Below are 20,490 nucleotides of genomic sequence, written 5' to 3'. Positions count from 1 at the left end.
TAAAAAACTAATATGATAAGGTTGGCCCAATAGTTTTATATGCTTTGTCAACATCTCGATGGTCGTTAATTTTATTTTATATTTTGATGAATTTTCAGTCACTTGTATTTCTATTATTTATTGTGTTTCTTTCCTTTGAATGAGTTTTCGGGGAATACCGAAAATGATTTTTCAGAGTCATCGTTACGTTTAGTATTTTTCCAACGACCAAAACGAAGACAATAAAGAATTAAAGATAACATCGATAATTCGCAATTTCCAGCCCATTTTAAAAAAATAAGTACAGTAATTAAATACTAATAGTACATTATCAATTAATAAAATTTAAATCGATATTTAAATCTATATTTAGATAATAAGAAATCAAATTTGACAATTTAACCTCGAAGTTAAGCCGGCTACCTGAACTAGAGGCTTATTGCCTTCAATTTTCTAAAAGCCGATGCACATGGGGTATCATTTAGCGCCTAGTGCACCGCCTAGCCGAGCGCCGGCGCTAGGCGGTCTATTGCAGCCGCCCAGCGATTTTAGCGAAAAAAAACCGCCTAGCGCTCGGCGGTTCCGTGGCGCTAGGCGATCCGCTAGGCGCTATTGCAGCGTCCGGATCGCCTAGCGCACAACCTAGCGCGAATTTTTAAATTTTTTTTGTTTCCGAAACACTATATATATGCGACTTGCCCGTCATTTTCATTCGCACCACTTGTATTAACGAGTACTCTCTCTATCTTAATTTCTGTACAAGATCAACATCAAGAAATGAGTAACGCCGGTGGTAGTGGTGGGAGTGGTGGGGATGCTGAGGAGTACGAGCGTATAATGAACGAAGCGCTAGAGGCCTATACGAACCGTGAGATTGATCAATGGATGCAGAGGGCCTTGCAGCCGGCGGTACCTCGACCTCGACCAGTGGTACACCGCCGAGCGGTGATTGATCGTGATCACGTAGCTGCACATCAGCGCCTATACGAAGACTACTTCGCACAGGAGCCGCGGTTCAACGCCAACCTTTTCAGGCGCCGTTTTAGGATGCGCAGGTCCCTGTTTATGCGTATTGTTAACGGATTGGAGCAATGATATCTGTATTTCCACTTTAGGCACGATGCGGCTGGCAGACCCGGCCACACTCCTATTCAAAAGTGCACTGCGGCAATCCGGCAGTTGGCCTACGGAGGCGCTGCAGACATGTGGGATCAGTACCTCCACATCGGTGAGACGACTGCCCTGGGGTGTATGAAGTATTTCTGTCAGGGCGTGATTGAAATATTCGGTGATCACTACCTTCGAAGCCCTACCCCCGATGACTGCCGGGATCTGCTGCGGATGCACGGGGAACATCATGGGTTCCCAGGGATGTTAGGCAGCATAGATTGTATGCATTGGGAGTGGAAGAACAGCCCTGCCGCCTGGAAGGGGATGTACACTACCGGCTACAAGGGAAAGAATCCCACGATGATCCTCGAGGCCGTAGCTGATTACCGGCTGTGGATTTGGCATGCGTATTTTGGGATAGCTGGTTCGAACAACGACCTCAACGTCCTCAACTCGTCGCCACTTTTCAACGAGCAGTGTCAGGGTGTCGGTCAGGCCATCAGTTTTGTCGCCAACAACAACCGACATGATATGGGCTACTACTTGGCGGATGATGGGATATACCCTAGGTGGCCCGTCTTTGTGAAGACGATCCGATGCCCAGGAGATGAGAAGAAGGCCTACTTTGCGGCACGGCAGGAGTCGGCGCGCAAGGACGTGGAACGCGCATTTGGTGTGCTCCAGGCTCGATGGGCGGCAGTTAAGGGGCCAACGCGTTTGTGGCACGTCGACTGCATTGCTGATATAATGTATGCATGTATAATCATGCACAACATGATGTCGAAGATGAAGGTGGACAACTGACTGATTGGGCCAACGACGATAATGAAGCTGGTCCAAGCCACGGCGTTGCCGCCCCTAACGTACGGAGTGGGGTACCCCACGATGAAGACGGCCGCCTCCAAGCACATGCCGACATGCGCCAAACGGAGGCTCATATTCAACTCCAAAAGGATTTAATTGAAGAGTTATGGGCGCGGAGGACTGCACGACGTTAGTTTTTTTTTATTACGTAATTTTTTTAAATTAATGTACTTTTTAAATTTTATTAATATTAGTGAATTTTCTCGTTTTTGTGTCGTAAATTTAATTCCGTATATTGTGTGATTGTTAATTATTTCATTTTGTACATATTTGTTAATAGTGGTATGGATAGTATGTGGCTAGGCTATGGCTGGGCTATTGTTGGGCTATTTGCTTGTTTTGATGATGTGACAGGAGGATTGTTAGTGTCGATGATGTGGCAGTGGCTAGGCTATGGCTGGGCTATTGCTGGGCTATTCCTATTATGGATGGCCTAACCACCTTCTTTTTCTAATGCTAATAAAATGTGACATTTTAGAGCCATATGATTTAATTATTTAGTCTAATTTAAGGACTAAATAATGCCTAGTCATAATTTAACGTACGTATCTAAGAATTGTGATCTAGTTGAATACTATGATTATCTCATTTTGTATGGTTTGATCGTGAACAACACTGCACCGAATGTGTACATCTGAGTTTACAGTGAAATTAATTGTACGGGAAAGAAAATGAAATTTTCATCTTTCATGGGATTCGAAACGTGTTACTTGCATCTGAAATTGGGAAATTGAATTGGTTTGTATTGCTTTATTTTCTTCTTTGTTACAATTACTCTCTTTTTATGGGCTCAATCGTGAGATAACAAGAATGAAAAAAGTACTCCCTCCGTTTCGCGCTAGTTGAGTCATTTTACTTTTTGCGCTCGTTTTAAAAAAAATAATACTAAATAATTAAAATAAAGAGAGAGAGAGTAGAGCAAGTGAAAGAATAAGGTAAATAAGTACACGGCTCAATCGAAGTCCGTAGGAGAGAGTTATGTTGGATTTACGAAAGCCACGCATTGGAGAACGTCAGTCCAGAAACTCTACTCGGGCTGGGACGGATCCGCAAAGCTCACCTAGGTTGGGTTCAATATCCGAAGAAGCCGAGTCCAGAGGATTTATCCGGGCCGGGTGACCCGAGTGCCATTCCCACCCGGTACGGGTCATGTGGACGGATTTGTCATTTATCCGGCTTTGCTATTTCTCTTTCCATGTTTGGGTCTAGTATAAACAAATCCCTTAGCTGATTTCTTCACTGATGAAATGAAATTGTAACTCCTTTGTAAGCTTTTCTCCTTGATAGAATTTATTCAATTCCTACTTTATTCAATTCCACGACTTGTGTATCTATGGAGTAGTGCAGCCATAGAATGATCTATCATGGGGGAAATTGTCTAGGGTTGCCTTTATTGTTTTGGAGGAGGTCTTGAGGTTCCAAGTTAGATCTCTCATCATATACAACTTCTTCCCCTATCTTCTTTTCCATCCAATCCTTTGGGATCCGGTTTTTGTAGTTAGATCCAACTTATCCCCTTTTATTTGTGATTAATTAGAGATTAAACACCATTGGACATATCTTGGGATTATTAGATGGATCTTATACATATCAATCCCGCTTCTACGTTCGAGAGGGTTACTATTTTATGTTTCTTACTTCGTCATGTAACAAGGTTACCTCCAATAAACGTGAGGTAGCAAGAAATGGACCTCTTCTCCATTGGATTTCCAAAACAATCTATATTTGTGTAGCCATGGATTTTCAAATGTCCATTCTTTTTTAATAAGAGTCCATGACTGAATATTTTATTTAGACATTTTACAATCCGTATAGCAATTTCCAAGTGGTATGGGTAATATCGAACTGAGTATGAGAAAGAACTATTTCTCCGCCAAAACATTGATATTGTTTCTCGATTTGGTAACCCTTTTCCTTGTGGAATCTATAATTCATGGTTGATATTGTGTTGCTCAAAATATGATCAATATGCTTAAAGTAAAAAAAATACGATTATTACAGTCAAAATTTCTGATGTGAAAATTGGTTACTGCCATACAGGGCTCCGTAGGCTGCACTTGATTGACTCAACAATAATGTTATCTTACTCTATGGATTCCTATCGGGACCCCGTTTTGACACTGACAACCAATTAGTATACCCGTCTCATTTGTATTCTCACTTTTCTCTTCTTACTAAGGTGGTTTTTACTTTTTATAGAAGAATTTGTGCATACAGTAAATCTTTAAAATAAAATGTGTCTATAGTATATTTTCACTACCGAATAATTGCAAATAATTCTCCCTTCTCGTTGAGTCTATTCAATTGGAGTTTGATTATAGTAGTAATAACAATTTTGAATTTAAAATTTTAATATAGTAACTCAAATAATACTAAGATTGAAATACAAATACCATGAACTGTAACATCATCCGTGGGGATAGGAACCAAAATCCAAAGGTTTTTTTCTGCTTAAAACGTAATTAATTAAATTAATATGCATTTCCTCATGTTCCTTTCTAAACATTATAATCTGATAGGAACATTGAACGGGAATGGATATAGTCATGTGCATTTAGTTTACTATTATGATTGGAGTGATAAAGAGGAACCAAATGATAGGACGTCATGTGCTAAAACATAATGACAAAACAAATTAATAATGTGGCATGCTTTCGCATGATCTTTTCAAAGCGTCTATTTTGACTCTACCATATCAGTAATGTTATACTTTCACTTTCAAAAAAGTGTTACTAGTCTATAATGAAATGACAGTTTGTAGTGAGATTTTCGGCATTTTTATCAAAAAGCATTTGGAGTAGTTTTAGTGCCTTTTTGACTATTGGCCTTAGTATTTAAAATGTCTCTAAACAATTTCCCTAGGCCAAGCAGATAAATTGGCAGTTCAATAAAACAGCCGCATACATTGCAAAATATAGTTGTGCCAGGCAGAAAATTTATTAAAATAGGTAACTATTTTCTTAAACTCTCGACTCTCAAGGATTGGTGATTCTTTGGTAATTATGAAAGAAAAGATTATGCTCATCATTAAGCTAAAATACACTTTTTAGGGAGTCTTGGTGTGAGGAGGGAGGGATGGTTTTTTACCTACTCTTTTGCCTAACCATTGGAGGAGAAGAGTTTCCTGTAATTTTTATGGGGAGAAAGGAAAAAAGAAAAGAAAAAAGAGCTACACACATTTCTTAAAAAACATACGCATATGAAAAGTTAGCATATAAATGTTTGCAGTGAAAATGAAAATCAAGTAATGATCATGTTGCAGACAAGGAGATAAACCACCAGCTCCAAACCTTATCAACCAATCAAAGTAATATAAGACCAGTAGTTTCTCTCCGACCGAGAAAAACACTGACCAAAGACGGACCTCTTCAGCACACTACCGTAGCAGCCTCACCAGTTAGATCCACTATCTGCCTCCCGCGATTGGTAAAGATCATTTGGTCTCACAATGTTTACCTCTTCAAACTCATTATCATCTGCAAAAAGGAATCAATGAAGAAAAAAGAAATCGATGTTAGAGATACACAAGCACATAAAAAACCAAGGTTACTGTAAATTGAACACTGTTTTCCACATGCTTATCTGAGAAACTAAAACTTTTCACCTTGTATAACCAACAATCATATGCAAAACAGTAAAAGACTGCCTACTGTTTCACAACGTGTTAAGGAGCACATTCAATTACAGAGATGTAAAGTCTATAAACTACAAAAGAGTAACAATTTTGACAAGAATAAGGTAAAAATTTAGCTTCAAAATTGTTTGATATTGCTCCGATTTCATTGAAAAGCACAATTCAAGTTTGAGAAATTAGTCGGCTGTAATAGGCTCTAAGCTCAGGTAAGGTACTTTTATATGCAGATGCATAAATGAATGGCAGCAGTGAATCACATCAGAAAGATTGTCAAGAGCTTGCGAGCAACTAAAAAAAAAGGACTGTGCGACAAGATCAAGAGAAGAAAACAACCAAACAACAACATTTTAGGTTTTCATAAAGCAGCAATCCCCATGTTCGTTTCATTATAATGATTCAACTGTTACTTCAACACGCAAGGGTTCAAACAAGGCCAAAGCTGAGAACGTCGTAACTTATAAGTTAACTGTTGCCTAGAATGTGCAATATAAGGCTTTTGGAAACTAAAAGAGGAACGTTTACTTGGGTGATAGCTTGGAAAGTCAAAAATAATATAGACAAATCCACTACATAGTTAATAGTTTGATGGATTGAACAGCTTTGAGCTTGTTGGATCATGTAATATTTCAAATACTCAGTTTTCTGTATTGCAACCCCTCATGCAGTATCTAAATTGTTTTTCGGGTGAATTAAAATCTCTGGTCTCAGATTCAGTTTTGCAAGAAATAAAATGAATTTGCACACTTGGAAAGGCTAACAAATTATGGAGATCATGGCAAGAGACGTTGATGCGATAAGAATGAGACTTTCTACTGGCAAACAAAAGAAAAATCAGTTGAAGATCAAATTGGTAGTGACTATGACCAGAAAGGGAACCTTTTCTCAGTGTCAGGGCAACGACAGCATCATTCTCAACCTGAAAATACATATCAAGGAATAACTTATAAGGTTTGAAGCCAAGGTACTGAAATATATATATCAAAACTGTTGCAATTTTCAGGAATGAATCCATAACCAAACTCGGTGAGATTTTGATTGACTGTGTTAGAGATTTAGCTATTTTCAGAAAAAAATACTTGAAGCACTACGTAAACTATTTAGACAGTGAAGATAAAACCTTCAGGAATGAATCCATAACCAAACTCGTGATATTTTGATTGACTGTGTTAGAGAATTAGCTGTGTTCAGAAAAAAACTTGAAGCATTCTTAATGCTTTTTTACGCAAACTATATAGATAGTGAAGATAAAACCTTCTGATCAGCCAGCGATTTCGAGTCATCCAACATTTCCCGATTTGGCAGTAGTATCAAACGCTGGTTCTCAACGGGATGATCAGTGATCTCATGCAACTTCTCCTTAATCTGCAGAATTGTCTCACTCGGCACACATTGCAGAAAGTAAGTTGTTTTGTTGCGTTTGACACGAATATACATCCCCTGCAACATAAACAAATCAGAAGACAAACACATACAATCGGTCTACTTACTGATGAAACCTACAGATCGAAAAATCAAGTCCCTTCGGCGTACTAACAACAAATTGAACTCACCATATGGAACAAGAGCATTGACATCCCTTATAAATCAGTATCAGGAATAGCAAACAAAGAGGAACAACCACATGCGATAGTAATTCAAAAGTATCACACAATTAAGCATCAGACAGGGAGAAAGCCGATCCTTCCTTCAGTACTACGAATCGTTCCACAGTTTTACAACATTATACTATAACATAACTTACTATAAGAAGAGACAGAAAGGTGAAAAAAGTAGTCTCTCGAATGTTCTGCCATGCCAACAGCTAGTCAGACAGTCCCGATATGAAGATCAGTTGCATCAAGAAAGTCACACCTACTTATCAAACAGTACACAGATTGCCCCAAAAATCTTAGCATGTTACACACAGTATATTCATTTAACCTAAAATTCAACTTGTTTTGGCACAATTCCTGATCAGATCTTAATTCTTACGAAGTGATTCACCTCCTACCACTAAAAACTCATCACGTGACTCATGTAATTTTTCCATCCCTTTCCAGAGTCTCTGAATTCGTTAAAGCTACTGATAAAAAATACACAATCCCTGTATATCCAAATTTTCACAATCCTCATTACCAAAAAAATGTTGAAAAACTTTGATCGTGTAGCTAACGAAGAAATTTCACACAGGACATAGCTATCTCCGAGATAAGGTTTTCAAGTAGGCCAACATTCTTCACTATTCCAACATTTTATGCAGAATTCATATTCGTACACGCATAATAACCAGAGAAACTACTAACTGAAGTTAAAAACACAATTGAAAGCAAAACTGCCAAAATAGTTTCTACATTAGACGCCGATTCGACTGAATTTCAAGTAAATGCGAACAAATTCATTCCATCCGATTGAATCATAATTGAGCATAAAAAACTAGAAAATTCGAAAAGTAAAGATTGATTGGAACAAACAGATTAACGAGAGCATACAGTTTGATCATCGGGGCTCTTGGGGCGCGATGGTTGCGACATAGTGGCGAATTTGTGAGAAGTTGCTTGATGAACAAGGGCACTCACTCAAATTAACAGTTTATCTACCTCGCCAGCTCAGCTGGGTGTATTCAAAGAAACTGCCTTTCTTTTTTATTTTTTCTTTTCTTTTTTCTTTTTTCTTTTTAAGTAATCTATTTTTCCTGTATTTAATCAAGGAGTCCTATTCACAACGGCGTCGGAACCTATGCAATTGAGATCTCGTTAGAATCCATATAAAATTACATTTAATTTGATATATTTTTTATGAAAATATAATTTAAATTGGGAGAGTTATATAAATTTAAAATTTTAAGATAATTTTAATAAGAGATAATTGGCATTAATACTCTTTAATTTTATTTAATAATTATTTAAATTTACAATATAATTCATTTGGCATTATATCAACCAACTAAATCGACTCCTAATTTAATGGTTAAAAATTAATTTTAATTTTAGATGGTTAACTAGTACTTATCAATTGATCACCTCCATTTACACGTAGATCGTAGATAAGATGATAAGATCCCAAAATCCAAATAGTAGTAATTTTGAAGAAGCGCAATGAATTAAAATAGCAAATTGCACTTCAACTTAATGAATGTCTATAAAAATTTAGTTCAACCAAATCGAACCAAATATTTTTTGGATTCGATTGGTTTGACTGATTGAAACGATTCGATTAATTTTTAAATTTCAAACACCAATTCTTATTCTGTTATCTGGAGTTGCAATTCAGATCGTCCCCACATTGCTCAAAAGGTTTTAATTTCTAAAAAAACAAAGAAAATAAAGTGTATTCCTTTTTCTTTTTCGTATTCTATCCGTCCACTGTTTATATGACTAGTAATAATGAACGATACAAATTTTGATACTATAAAATAAAAAAATATATGTACTCGAAATTGAATTCTATTGGCTTATTTGTTAACGTAGCTAGACAATATGATTTCTGAAAAAAATTGCGTAGAATTTGAAGATGATCTAGTAAAGTAATTTAATCGGAAAAATATGCATTTTTCTAATAACTAAAGTAAAATCTTTTAAAATTATATAAAATATAACAAAAGTATATGATCTATGGTACTAAAAATTAGTTAGATCCCTAAAATCTATTAGTAATAAACAAAATTAGTACTCCCTTTATTCCATTTTAGGAATTTAGTTTGAGTTCACCTCCAATATTAAGAAATATAAAAAAAAGTTTAATAAAAAAATAGTGGAATATAGGCCATACTTTTATATTCTCTCTTTGTCTTATTAGAATTGAAATGTTTTACTTTTTTAGTCCCATTAAAAATGAAAATTTCTTAAAATGAAAATAATACTATCTCAACATTTTGCTCTCTCTTACTTTATTATCTCTTCATTAACTCACAAAACAACACTACATAAAATCTTGTGCCAAAAACCAAACGTTTCATATTTATTGGGACAGAAGGAGTATTAGTTTTACACTTAATAAAATGTGATTGAAAAAAAGTGGAACATGTGGCTTATTACCATTTATGAAATATTTCAAACGAACATTTTAAAATAGTACACCTAAAAATAATAAATTGGGGGTTCTAAAATGAGACAGATTAATAAGTAGTACTCGTAGTACTTTAATATGCAAGTAAATTGCGCTAGTTTTCTAATTAGGAATTTAATTATGAAAAAATAACTCCGAAATCAGATTATTTTCTCCAAAATCTTTGGCAAACAAGGCCTACACCTGCCACCCCCATCTCCTTGATCCACCCTTTGTTCTGAATCCAAGTTTCTAATTTTACACCAAACCTAATTTATTATCGCTCTGGGATTCTGGAAAGTGGAATTTGTGATGGGCAACGGTTCCTCCATGCTCACTCAGTACGACATTGAAGGGGTCCAAGAACACTGCAGCAATACCTGTAATTCATTCCTCTGCTCAATTCCACCTTTCATTTGTCATGTTTTTAATCCGATAATCCCATAATTTTTTCATGTCTCTGTGATTCTCGCCTTTTCAATTCTCTATTTTTGCGTGCTTTTATATGATTTTTCATAAGTGTCACGATAAAGACATGAATGATTGCCCGTAGCTATGATCTGATTAGGGTCAGTGATAGGAAATAAATTAATTGAATTGTGATTGGCATTTGATTGTGCATTGTTCTTGGTTTATTTATTTGCTAAGTTTTGATAAATGATGTGTATTGGTGCTTGCTGTGTAGTTTCCCAGCAGGAGATTGTTTCACTGTACGAGAGATTCTGCCAGCTGGACAGGAGCGGAGGTGGCTTCATCTCCTCCGATGAGTTTATGAATGTACCTGAATTTGCCATGAATCCCCTTTCTCAGGTTGCACAAACAGCTGCTTGAAACTCTTTTTATGCTGGCTTCATTGTTATGTTAGGAATCATAAAATCTACTGTATGTACTAACTGTTTTTTTATGGGGCAATGCCAAAGAAATCAACTAAGAACTTGTTCCCAAATTTGAATTGCAGTAAGTATTGAACCAAAATTGGAGAAAGAATCAAACCTTTGTGTGCTTCCATAAATGTAGTATCACAGTTTATAGAAAAAGTATGGTCTTTAGTGGGGGTAAAATGTTATGACTTTAAGTAGATGTCTTACTGACAGGAAGTGTTAAAGAAGAGATAAGGGTACAATTTTGCAGATAGTCGATTATACAAATGATCACGTTGTGTGTCTAGGAACGAGCATTCTTCAGTGTATATTGATATCTAATTTATGTGTAGCTGTTGTTGGTCCTACTGTCTCGGTGTTTTTCCTAAATCAAGTGGACAGAGGGAGAGAGAAATAAGTGGTCATGACCTTATTAGGACAATATACACTTTGATTAAATGCTAAAACTGCTAGAGTCTCCAATCCAGTACATATCTTCCTGTTGGTTATATGACATGTTGATGGGAAATCGACTGTAAATAGTTAATAGATATGCTTATTCCTTAAGTATTCTGAAGCTACAGGCTACTTGGAACATAATCATGATTCATGAGTGAGTAGGAAGGTATTTTATTAGTTCAAAACCGCCTCTCTCTATACAAATATGGCAGTGTTTGGTCTTGAAACTGTCGACTGAAAACCTTCTCATTTTTTTGGATATACATTCATTTTTATTAGACTGAACAGAGCTGTCTCTTTATGATTATAGCCAACTTGCTTATATCTATATTCAAGCTTGCATGTTTTGGAACATTTGCGTTGGCCCTTGACCTATAAATCAAAGTGATGATTATGGGCTATCAGGAGGCAAAATGAAAACTTAAAAAAAGATCAAGTATCCTACAAAGCCAATTAGAGTAGGAAAGTTTGCCAAAATAGAAATGAGTACTATAAATCAGGGTAGCTTATGTGTATTATTTCAACTAAGGTTGCTATTGTTCATGAAGTAGTGATTGTACTTTGTTTTCGTTTGCCTATTTACATATGCAGAGACTCTTGAGAATGCTGGATGGGCTAAATTTTAAGGAGTTTGTGTTATTTCTATCTGCTTTTAGTTCTCGAGCGAGCTTGCAGCTGAAAGTTGAATGTAAGCTGTGCAAAAAATAGAAATATTCCTCCTTAACTTAAAACTTCAACGTTAAATATTGTTTTCCAATCGGCCAATGCTGAGTATAATTTCCTTAACCCAGTTATTTTTAAGGTTTATGATTCTGATGGTAACCATAAGGTTAGTTTCAATGATGTTCTGGACATATTGCGTGATTTGACGGGTCAATTTATAGCTGAACATCAGAGAGAGGTTAGTCTCTCTACTTTATTCATCTTTCCCTCTTATATATGGAGTATTAGTTTTTACTTTCTTTTCTATATGTCTAACTTTCTGTTGCTTATTTGTTCTTTGCCCTGCCGAAGCTGTGGAAAAATGCAAATTCCTATGCTTACAAAATGACAAAAACTAGAAAAACTGTAGTGAATAAATTAACTGAAGCACTCGATGAATATTAATCTTCTAAATCAGAACCACCATGATTTTTCTTAATGTTATTTTTTGCATGTCACAGCTATAATATATTGGTTCTACTATTTTATGATTTAATCCGGCACTTGTATCATTTGATTCATTTCCCCACAAACAATTCACACTGCTAAATAGTAGTAGTACTATTTAATGTAGTAATATTATTTTGCCATCTGCAAGGGGGTCCTTTCCTTGCTTTCTCATAGTGTTCTGGATCCTACCGCTAATTAGTTGCTGAGTTGCGCTAATATGAAGTTCTGTATTGTTATAAATAGCGTGTTCTTACCAAAGTTCTTGAGGAAGCAGGCTACAGAAAAGATTCTGTATTAGTTCCAGCTGACTTCATGAAGGTAATATATCACCTCTATATCAATTAAGAATGCTTCAAAGCACTTTAATGATGTTTGAAAGGCCGTTCCATCTCAATGGATAATTATCTTAGTCGTCAAGTCTTGTATTCTGCTTCTATTTATCTCTCCTCTCTCTCTCTATATATATATACATATGCTGCTTGTGCTGCTGCCATGCTTCTTATCGCATTGAGAAATCACACTTTAGATCATTAGCATGTCTTCTTGATATAATTGCTAACTGCTTGTTATCATCTACCCGCAGATCCTGGGCAGTTCTGTTCTGAAGATGGAAGTTGAAGTTCCAGTAGATTAGAGATGAGAAACGATATGTTTAGACATATTTGTCCGTTAAACTCATATTCGAGACATTTTTTATCCTTCATGTTTTAAGCCACTTAGCTGTTTTTTTTTTCTGTCTACTTCACGTGCTACATCTCTGGGATGCTTGATTGTACTTGTAAGCAAATACCATTTCTATAAATTATCAAGGTCTCATTGATTTGAGAATTGCATCATTTATTTACATACACTAATAATTGATTGCAAGTTTGTGGGACAGAAAAGAAGGGTTAGTGGTTAAAAAAATCACGATATCTGGCCTGATTTTAATTTTTAAAATTTTGTAAAATGTTGCAATCGTAGTAGTCCTACCGATTTTCAATTTGTAGCACAGTCCAAAATTTTCCGATAACACAAAATCATGTGTATTGAGGTCCGAAACAAATGAAATAAATGTATTGAGACAAATGTCCAAAGAGGTACTAAGAAATGTTATTGGTATAGTATGTTACACAAATATAAGTTTGCATTATCAGGTAAAAAAGACCTTAAAATCATTCAAATACATCATCGCTTTGTGGTGTCCAGACACGAAGCAGCCGATCATAAAACGAGCATGTAGCAATTGCAGACCTCTTCTTCTTTCCAGACACTAATGCATTTCCTCTTTGCCAGTCAGCTCCATATGCAAGTGAGTCATGCTTCGTATACGTCTCAATCACCTCGACTTGATCCGCTTGAAATTTAACAAGTGCAAAACCGTTGTGCATACAAGCTGTTAACACCAGCCCTGGTATATGTGGGTGGTGCTTCACCCTCCAAACTCCTCCACCTAGACATATCGAAGATTCACTCACCGGTCTTGAAGTTAATCTGGTGTCCCATATTCTCAGGTGCTCGTCATAGCTACCAGTGAGCAGAACGTTGGGGCCGTGAGGGCTCTTTGCTATGCAGCACACTCCCATTTTGTGAGCTTTTGTGTTCTGGAAAACCAACTGAGAAGGGTCCTCGCGTAGGTCCCAGCAGCTGAACTTGCAGTCATCTGAACCTGTGTATAATAGCATCGGCTGCTGGATGTCAAATGAGGCAGCCCAAAGCTCAAAGTCATGTGCTTTCCATTCTTGCTGAATGTTTAGCTGCGACTCATCTATTGAGACTACGGAAACTGACCCATCAGAGAGGCCGACTGCCACGGATGTGGCAGGCGAATTCCAGTCTATGCACAAGCACATGGAGGAGCTGATGCATTTCCCCTGGACTTCAGTTAAGCAACTACCTGTATTAAGCAGAAGATCATTAACTTGGAGCACACATGATCATGATGGAAGATAAAGAACGAAGAGACCATGGAAAAAGAATTGTTGCGATTATGTGACACTATCTATAAGTACAACCAGCCGATATTCAGTTAAACTATGAGAAAGTCTCATTTCCACTACAATGCGCATTCTCTTTTACAACTTATATAGTTTTGTTGCTGTTTGATGCTCGATGGAAGCAAAGGTCATAATGCTCGGAGCTTCTTGAAACTTCCACAATAGACAATTGGGAAGTCTACAGTTATGTATCATATCACTGGAATACATGACAATATGACATACATATTATTACACAGCGATTATTTCCTACATTGTACAAGCAAAAATTGATATGATAAGGCACTAATTTCCACCCTTCAACTTAACATTGAGAGTAATAAATAAAATTAGTGATCTTTCATAGATTCCAAGATCTCAGTCATATTATGCTTTTACTCTTAAATTGCCATAAAAAGAACTGGCAAAATCTTTAACCCAGAATGAATTTTGATTGAGCAGCATCGAACATTTAAATCAGACTCTGCTATTACTAGCTAGAACAATGCCTGATTGACTCAGAAAGTATTTTTCTTGAAAGTATGACGCACTTGCAAAGCAAGTGCATTTAACAACTTAACTAAGCATGAATAGAAGAACTTGCTTATAAACAATCATAACAAGAACACAAGTAACAAAATTGACAGAGAAAACAACTCCCAGAAAAGTGATACGAACAAGTCATTAAGTAAACAAAATCAAGATGCAAGATCCAGTATTACAATCTACCATTTTAGGAAGAAGTGAAGCTCAATTTCGAAGCACCTGAGGCTGATAAGCATACCACACCACAAATTGCCTTGAACCAGAAGAAGAATATAAAGCAAAATTTGAAAAAAAAAAAACTTACTATCCAATTCAGCAGTTTCTGAACCAGAGCAAGGCAGGCTATAGAGCTTTACACAACCATCAGCATCAGCTTGCGCAAGCAAAGGTAGGAGCCCCGGGCTCCATTTGATATCGAAAATCCCAGCTGTTTCAAGTTTCTGTATCAACTGAAAACGGCCTGACTCAGCATCTACATCGAAGAGCGTTATGCTCCCTGATCTAGTGGGCTGATCACCCTCTTGAAGTACGTAAGTTGAGGCTGCAAGCACGTTGTGGTACGACTCATGGCCACAAAACTCCACAGCATCTACGCTCCCATCTAAGAAGCAATGCCCCACCTCCATCGATGTACCTGAACACGAATCAAACAAGTCCAGCCCACTCACGCATTTCGTCGAACATGTTGCATGCTTACTCAGAATAACTTACTTAATCACATGCTCGCCTCTATATCCCTAAGCTTCTAACTTCCTAATCGCATGAATGTAATCTCAGGGAAAAAAAAATGTTTCGAAGTTAATTCTCCCAAACGAGAAATTTCGGAATATGGGTTTAAATTCGCTGACCTTTCGAGATAAGGGATTCAATTCGTGTACCTTTCGAAATATGGGTCCGAGACATTCAATTTTTCGGAATAAGGGTTTTACACCTTTTTATATTTATTCTCTTCATTTTTTTTATTATTTTCCTTCTAATAATTATAGATTTACTAAACTATCCTTTAACTCATCTCTCAAAAATTTATTTTACCTCCCTCCAAACGATTAGCGCAAGCCGCCTCCGCCTCCGCCTCCACTTCATAATTCCCAACAGCAGCTTCTGCTCCGCATCTCAAATGCGTCGTCTCTCTTCCTCCTTAAATTAAAACCCTAACTCTTCTACACTTCAATCCACCAATGGCTCAACCTCAACAACAGGTTTTATACTCATTCTCTGTGTGTGAGTGTGTGTGTATTTTCGCATTATAGATAATTTAATTATGAGCGCGCGTGTGTGTGTGTTGAGCAGGAAGAAGGGTGGCCGCTGGGGCTGCAGCCGCTGAACGTGAAAGTTGGGCTGGAGAGGAACCGTGATCTCAATGCCTCTCTTTCCTTCAACACTTTGCTTACCTCTTCCCCAATCTCCTCCGACGATTTCTCTTCTGATCTTGATACTCAGGTTTATTTATTACTTTCATTCATTTAATTATTTTCTTGTATTTGGAAATTATAGTAATAAGTGAGATTGAGGGAGCGTCTAGGAATCTTAATTACTCAAGATCTTCATCAACAAGTTGTCCCCCACTTTATTAATTTTGTGGTGTAGTGCTTCAGAGTTGCAACATGTATGTTCTTGAGGCGGCGGCGAAGTGGGAGAAATAATAAGAAAAATGAAGAGAATAAATATAAAAAGGTGTAAAACCCTTATTCCGAAAAATTCGCATGTATCGGACCCATATTTCGAAAGGTAAGCGAATTGAATCCCTTATCTCGAAAGGTCAGTGAATTTAAACCCATATTCCGAAATTTCTCCTTGCAAAATGCTTACCGCCGAAACCTGAATTCTTCGTGTCCAAAGATTAGTTAATTGCAGAATTATGGTGGAATTAGTTTTTTTTTGTAAATAATTTATTTGAGATATATTTTATTCAGTTCTAGAAAAAATTGTCTCCAACTGGGCTGAACCTACGGGCCCAATGTACATTTGAATGGGCCAATTCAGTATCAAACTAATTGGGCTAAAGAAACTGTTTTGGATATATCTATACTAATAGCATTGACGTATACGATTTTTTCATTTTAAAAAATAAAAATAAAACTTTAAGTGTGTTTATTCTTGTAAATATTTATGGTTCTTCCTCGACATGAAGCAAATTACAATTTTTTAAATAATTTTTATCTGTCAAACAAAAATCGAGAGCCTAGAAAAAGATATGCAGTTGATGTGTAGTTGGAATAAATTAAATATATTTTGATCATTTGATTTCTAAATGCTAGTAGGTGTGGTATTTATAAGACCACAATTGTAAGGTAGTTGTATAAATTAAAGTTGGTATATATGTGACTTGATGATTCAACTCAAAAAAAAAAAACTTGCTTTAGTGTCCTTAATAAAATTATTACCGCATTAATTCAATGTACATATTCTTCTTTAATTTATTGGACCAGACTTACGATAATACAGAATGCCAAATAACCCAAATCAACGTAACAAAGAATACTAGCTTAATTATGTACCATGTGTCAATTTTATGCAATATTGTACTTGTATAGACTAAAATTAATTTCGAGTTTTCCCTCCTGACTATGCTACACAAAATACTCTCTCCATAATAAAAAAAAATAGAAACATTTGAAATTATATGAGTTTTAATGCACAATTGATAAAATAAGTGAGAAAAATTGGTAAAGTAAGAGAGATGACTAGAAAAATGAGTAAAGTAAGAGAGAGGAAAAGAAAAAGTAGTGAAAATAGAGTTAATGGATTGTGGGGTCCATGTCCTAAAATAAAAAGATTTTAATGTTTGTATTTTTAAGGAACAACCCAAAATGAAAATAATTGTTATTTTTAAAAAACGGAGGGAGTAGTAACACTATAATTGGGATCCAAATGGATCAATGGGATTGGGAGAGTCTCGTGGAGTAGTAAATAGATTGAATTGTCATTATGGCCTTAAGAGCACTTTGGTCATGAAAATATTGAAAATAGACAAAAAGTAGTTGAATTGATATTAACTTATAGTTGATGGACCTCAAAAGATACTATGAAATATTACGGACCAAATTTGCTCATTTGGAATAGTTAATGTACTAAAAAAGATGTTCCCTCTATATATAATTCTACTTGAGTTATAGGCCCAGGAAATCACCATGGCCCGTCTCTTATTGTGGATAAAACACTGTTGGAGGTGGTAAATATATTAGAGTTGAGGGCTTTTTATTTGTGTATTTGTTTTGTATTATAAGATATGATCAATTATAGCTTGAATTTTGAGCGAATTTCACTTTAACAATAATATTTCTCAAGTTTGCGCTAGTTTTATAACAAGATTTATTTGATTGATGCATGGTCTTTGTCAGGAATACGAAGACGGTTTTGGTCAAGTAATGAATAAGAATTTTTACTAAATAAAGATAAAATTGTAACGTCTCCGCCAAAATTTGCCTTCGATGTACAATCAAAATTATAAAGTAGTATCTCAAAATCTCTATCTTAACATGGTCGGCGAAATCCATGCATAAATTGAATGGATCTTGTTATAAAACTATCATAGATTAGGTTATAATTGAACCATTTAAAAAAAAAAGTCAGGCTATAACTAAAAATTGCTGAGATATTGTAATAAACCCTAATCAATTTTTTTAAATATTTTTTAAATCGGTTATATACAAAGGATATTGTATTATTAGAACTTTTGATTGTTAGTTATGCTTGTTTTATTTTTCATTTAATTTATCGTAAAAAGCGATAGCTTCCCCGAATTTGTAAGTTTTGGTAAGTTGTTTTCATATACCACAATTTTTTTCAATATACATATTACTTTGTAGTCAAGATTTCAGTGTCGATGCAATATCCTTTTCTTCTAAATCATATTGTATCATAATAAAAATAAAAGCTGAAATAAGAAATATAGTAAATAATACTACTATAAGAGAAGCTGTCCTTTTGTTTGGATTAAGATATACTTTTCACCCTAAAAGAGTACTCCACCATTCATAATTTTGCATCTATTTATATTAACAAAATTGACATGACTTTAATTTTAATGTGCTTCACTGTGATTAGATATTCCGAGACGGTTTTATATATTTTCATGATACTATCAATTAATATAGTACTTATCAATATAGATTTGTTCGGTTTTACTAATAAATAATTACACGTTGGAATAACCACTTCTAAATAATATTACACTTTCTCTAATTGGATTAATTTAAATAAGGGTCCCTTTATTCAATCAATCATTACTTCTTTTAATTAGTGTATAAAAAATAATAACAATAAAAATCGCTGGCTACAAAGTAGAATGCACTATAATGTCAAATTCAAAGCATAATCATATCAAAGTTTTGCACGAAATTCGGCTCCTATAAGCCCCATGGAGGCCTCAAAAAGTCCCTTTTTAAAAAAATTTCATGGTGGTGTCACATTGATTAAAATATATTTCTATAATATTCAGTGTCTTTCTTTATGCATACGCTGCATAACACACGTTTAATAATTACTCTAATGATAGCAAATAATCTTTACATATATAGTAGTAGTAGTAGTAGTTTAAATACTAGTACGGAGTGCTATACAATTGTAGCCTTTGTACACAATTTGTGACCGAGTATTAATATCTATACTCGATTAATGTAAACATTTATATACATCGTGCAACGATTTACGATACATTGGCTTATTTAATTTACCAAACAAATGTGAAAATTAATAACATGAAATAAACAGCAAAATCAGTAGTGGTTAGCAAAAATCTTTTATCCCATAGGAGAAATATTTGTGTAGATTACTGAAAAGAGTACTCCATTTACTTGCCACGATGTTGCCTCCAGCAACGTGATTTGGGATTCTGAAATTAGACGTAGGAAAATAAATAAACTTTAAAAAGATTTATTTATATCTCATAAATAATATATATATATACATATATATAGGTTTGTGTTAAAATAACAATACCTCTTAAAGTGACACACACCACGTATCCAGCAATATTATAAATGCATATATATATATATATATATATATATATATATATATATATATATATATATATAGGGAGATGATCAAAATAAGTATGTGTTTAAATCCAGAAATGCAGACCAAATCTTGCCCCTAGGATTAGATGATCTAATGGTCAATAATTAACCAAAAACACGGAAGGTCATAATTAAGCAATTTTAGGTCATATTATAATATTTGGGTTTAATGTCATGCTAAGATCGTTTTAGGTCATGCTTTGTTAGCATGACCTAAAAATTACCTAATTATGACCTAAAAATTACCTAATTATGATATTGTTCTGCGTTTCTGTATTTAAATCTAGTTTTGCATAGATCAAAACCCTATATATATATATATATATATATATATATATATATATATATATATATATATATATAGGTTTGTGTTAAAATAACAATACCTCTTAAAGTGACACACACCACGTATCCAGCAATATTATAAACGCTACACAGCAATAGTATAAATGCTAGACAACAATCTATAGATTGTTGTCTAGCATATTGGATATTGCTGGCCGAAAAAATTTACCCTTAAGCATTTTTTATGATTGTCACATGGCAGCTGATTAATCGTCCACGTGTACAAATGATTGGCTAGGAATGGTGGTATTGTGTTACTTTAAGAGGTATTGTCATTTTAACGCTATATATATATATATATATATATATATATATATATATATATGGGTGCATTACCCTCCTTATCACCCCCTAGTATAAAACATAGGACTAATATAATCCCTTGGATCTATTAATCTGATAGCTTTGATTAATTGTCAGTCGGTAAATTATGGTACTAGTTTCGTACATTAAAGGGCAGTTTTGGAATCAATACATTAGGCGGTTCATTTTTATTAAACAGCATTCACGAGATTTTTGGAAATTAGTATCAGTGAAGATCC

General features: G+C 35.1%; 3 protein-coding genes across 6 annotated transcripts; 1 reads left to right on the top strand and 2 right to left on the bottom strand.

The window, feature by feature from the left end:
• Positions 1-5,135: 5,135 nt before the first annotated feature.
• Positions 5,136-8,211, bottom strand: LOC121750312. The gene is made up of 4 exons (XM_042144831.1): positions 8,056-8,211; positions 6,839-7,024; positions 6,464-6,503; positions 5,136-5,429 (listed from the first exon to the last, which is right to left on the bottom strand). Exons 1-4 carry the CDS (start codon positions 8,095-8,097, stop codon positions 5,344-5,346), a joined length of 354 nt encoding a protein of 117 aa, XP_042000765.1. The 5' UTR covers positions 8,098-8,211; the 3' UTR covers positions 5,136-5,343.
• A 1,523-nt stretch (positions 8,212-9,734) lies between these two features.
• LOC121751225 (calcineurin subunit B-like) lies at positions 9,735-12,909 on the top strand. 2 transcript variants are annotated; one of them, XM_042145937.1, is made up of 6 exons: positions 9,738-9,992; positions 10,296-10,420; positions 11,521-11,617; positions 11,721-11,830; positions 12,325-12,399; positions 12,665-12,909. In XM_042145937.1, the coding sequence occupies exons 1-6, from the start codon at positions 9,923-9,925 to the stop codon at positions 12,713-12,715; spliced, it is 528 nt and encodes a 175-aa protein (XP_042001871.1). In that variant the 5' UTR covers positions 9,738-9,922; the 3' UTR covers positions 12,716-12,909. The 2 variants fall into 2 exon arrangements, 1 of the variants encoding a protein (XP_042001871.1); XR_006040031.1 differs by having other exon boundaries at positions 9,735-9,992; positions 11,721-12,399; positions 12,665-12,815.
• A 200-nt stretch (positions 12,910-13,109) lies between these two features.
• On the bottom strand, positions 13,110-15,761 carry LOC121750747 (diphthine methyltransferase homolog). 3 transcript variants are annotated; one of them, XM_042145350.1, is made up of 3 exons: positions 15,615-15,761; positions 14,887-15,216; positions 13,110-13,957 (listed from the first exon to the last, which is right to left on the bottom strand). In XM_042145350.1, exons 2-3 carry the CDS (start codon positions 15,206-15,208, stop codon positions 13,236-13,238), a joined length of 1,044 nt encoding a protein of 347 aa, XP_042001284.1. In that variant the 5' UTR covers positions 15,209-15,216; positions 15,615-15,761; the 3' UTR covers positions 13,110-13,235. The 3 variants fall into 3 exon arrangements, with proteins under 3 accessions (XP_042001284.1, XP_042001286.1, XP_042001285.1); XM_042145352.1 differs by lacking the exon at positions 15,615-15,761 and adding an exon at positions 15,431-15,460; XM_042145351.1 differs by lacking the exon at positions 15,615-15,761 and adding an exon at positions 15,294-15,419.
• Between the last annotated feature and the right edge of the window lie 4,729 nt (positions 15,762-20,490).

This window comes from Salvia splendens, chromosome 10 (genome assembly GCF_004379255.2).
Source record: "Salvia splendens isolate huo1 chromosome 10, SspV2, whole genome shotgun sequence".
NCBI lineage: Eukaryota > Viridiplantae > Streptophyta > Magnoliopsida > Lamiales > Lamiaceae > Salvia > Salvia splendens.
The sequence above is the reverse complement of the archived record's forward strand: the minus strand, read 5'-3'. Positions and strand labels throughout refer to the sequence as shown.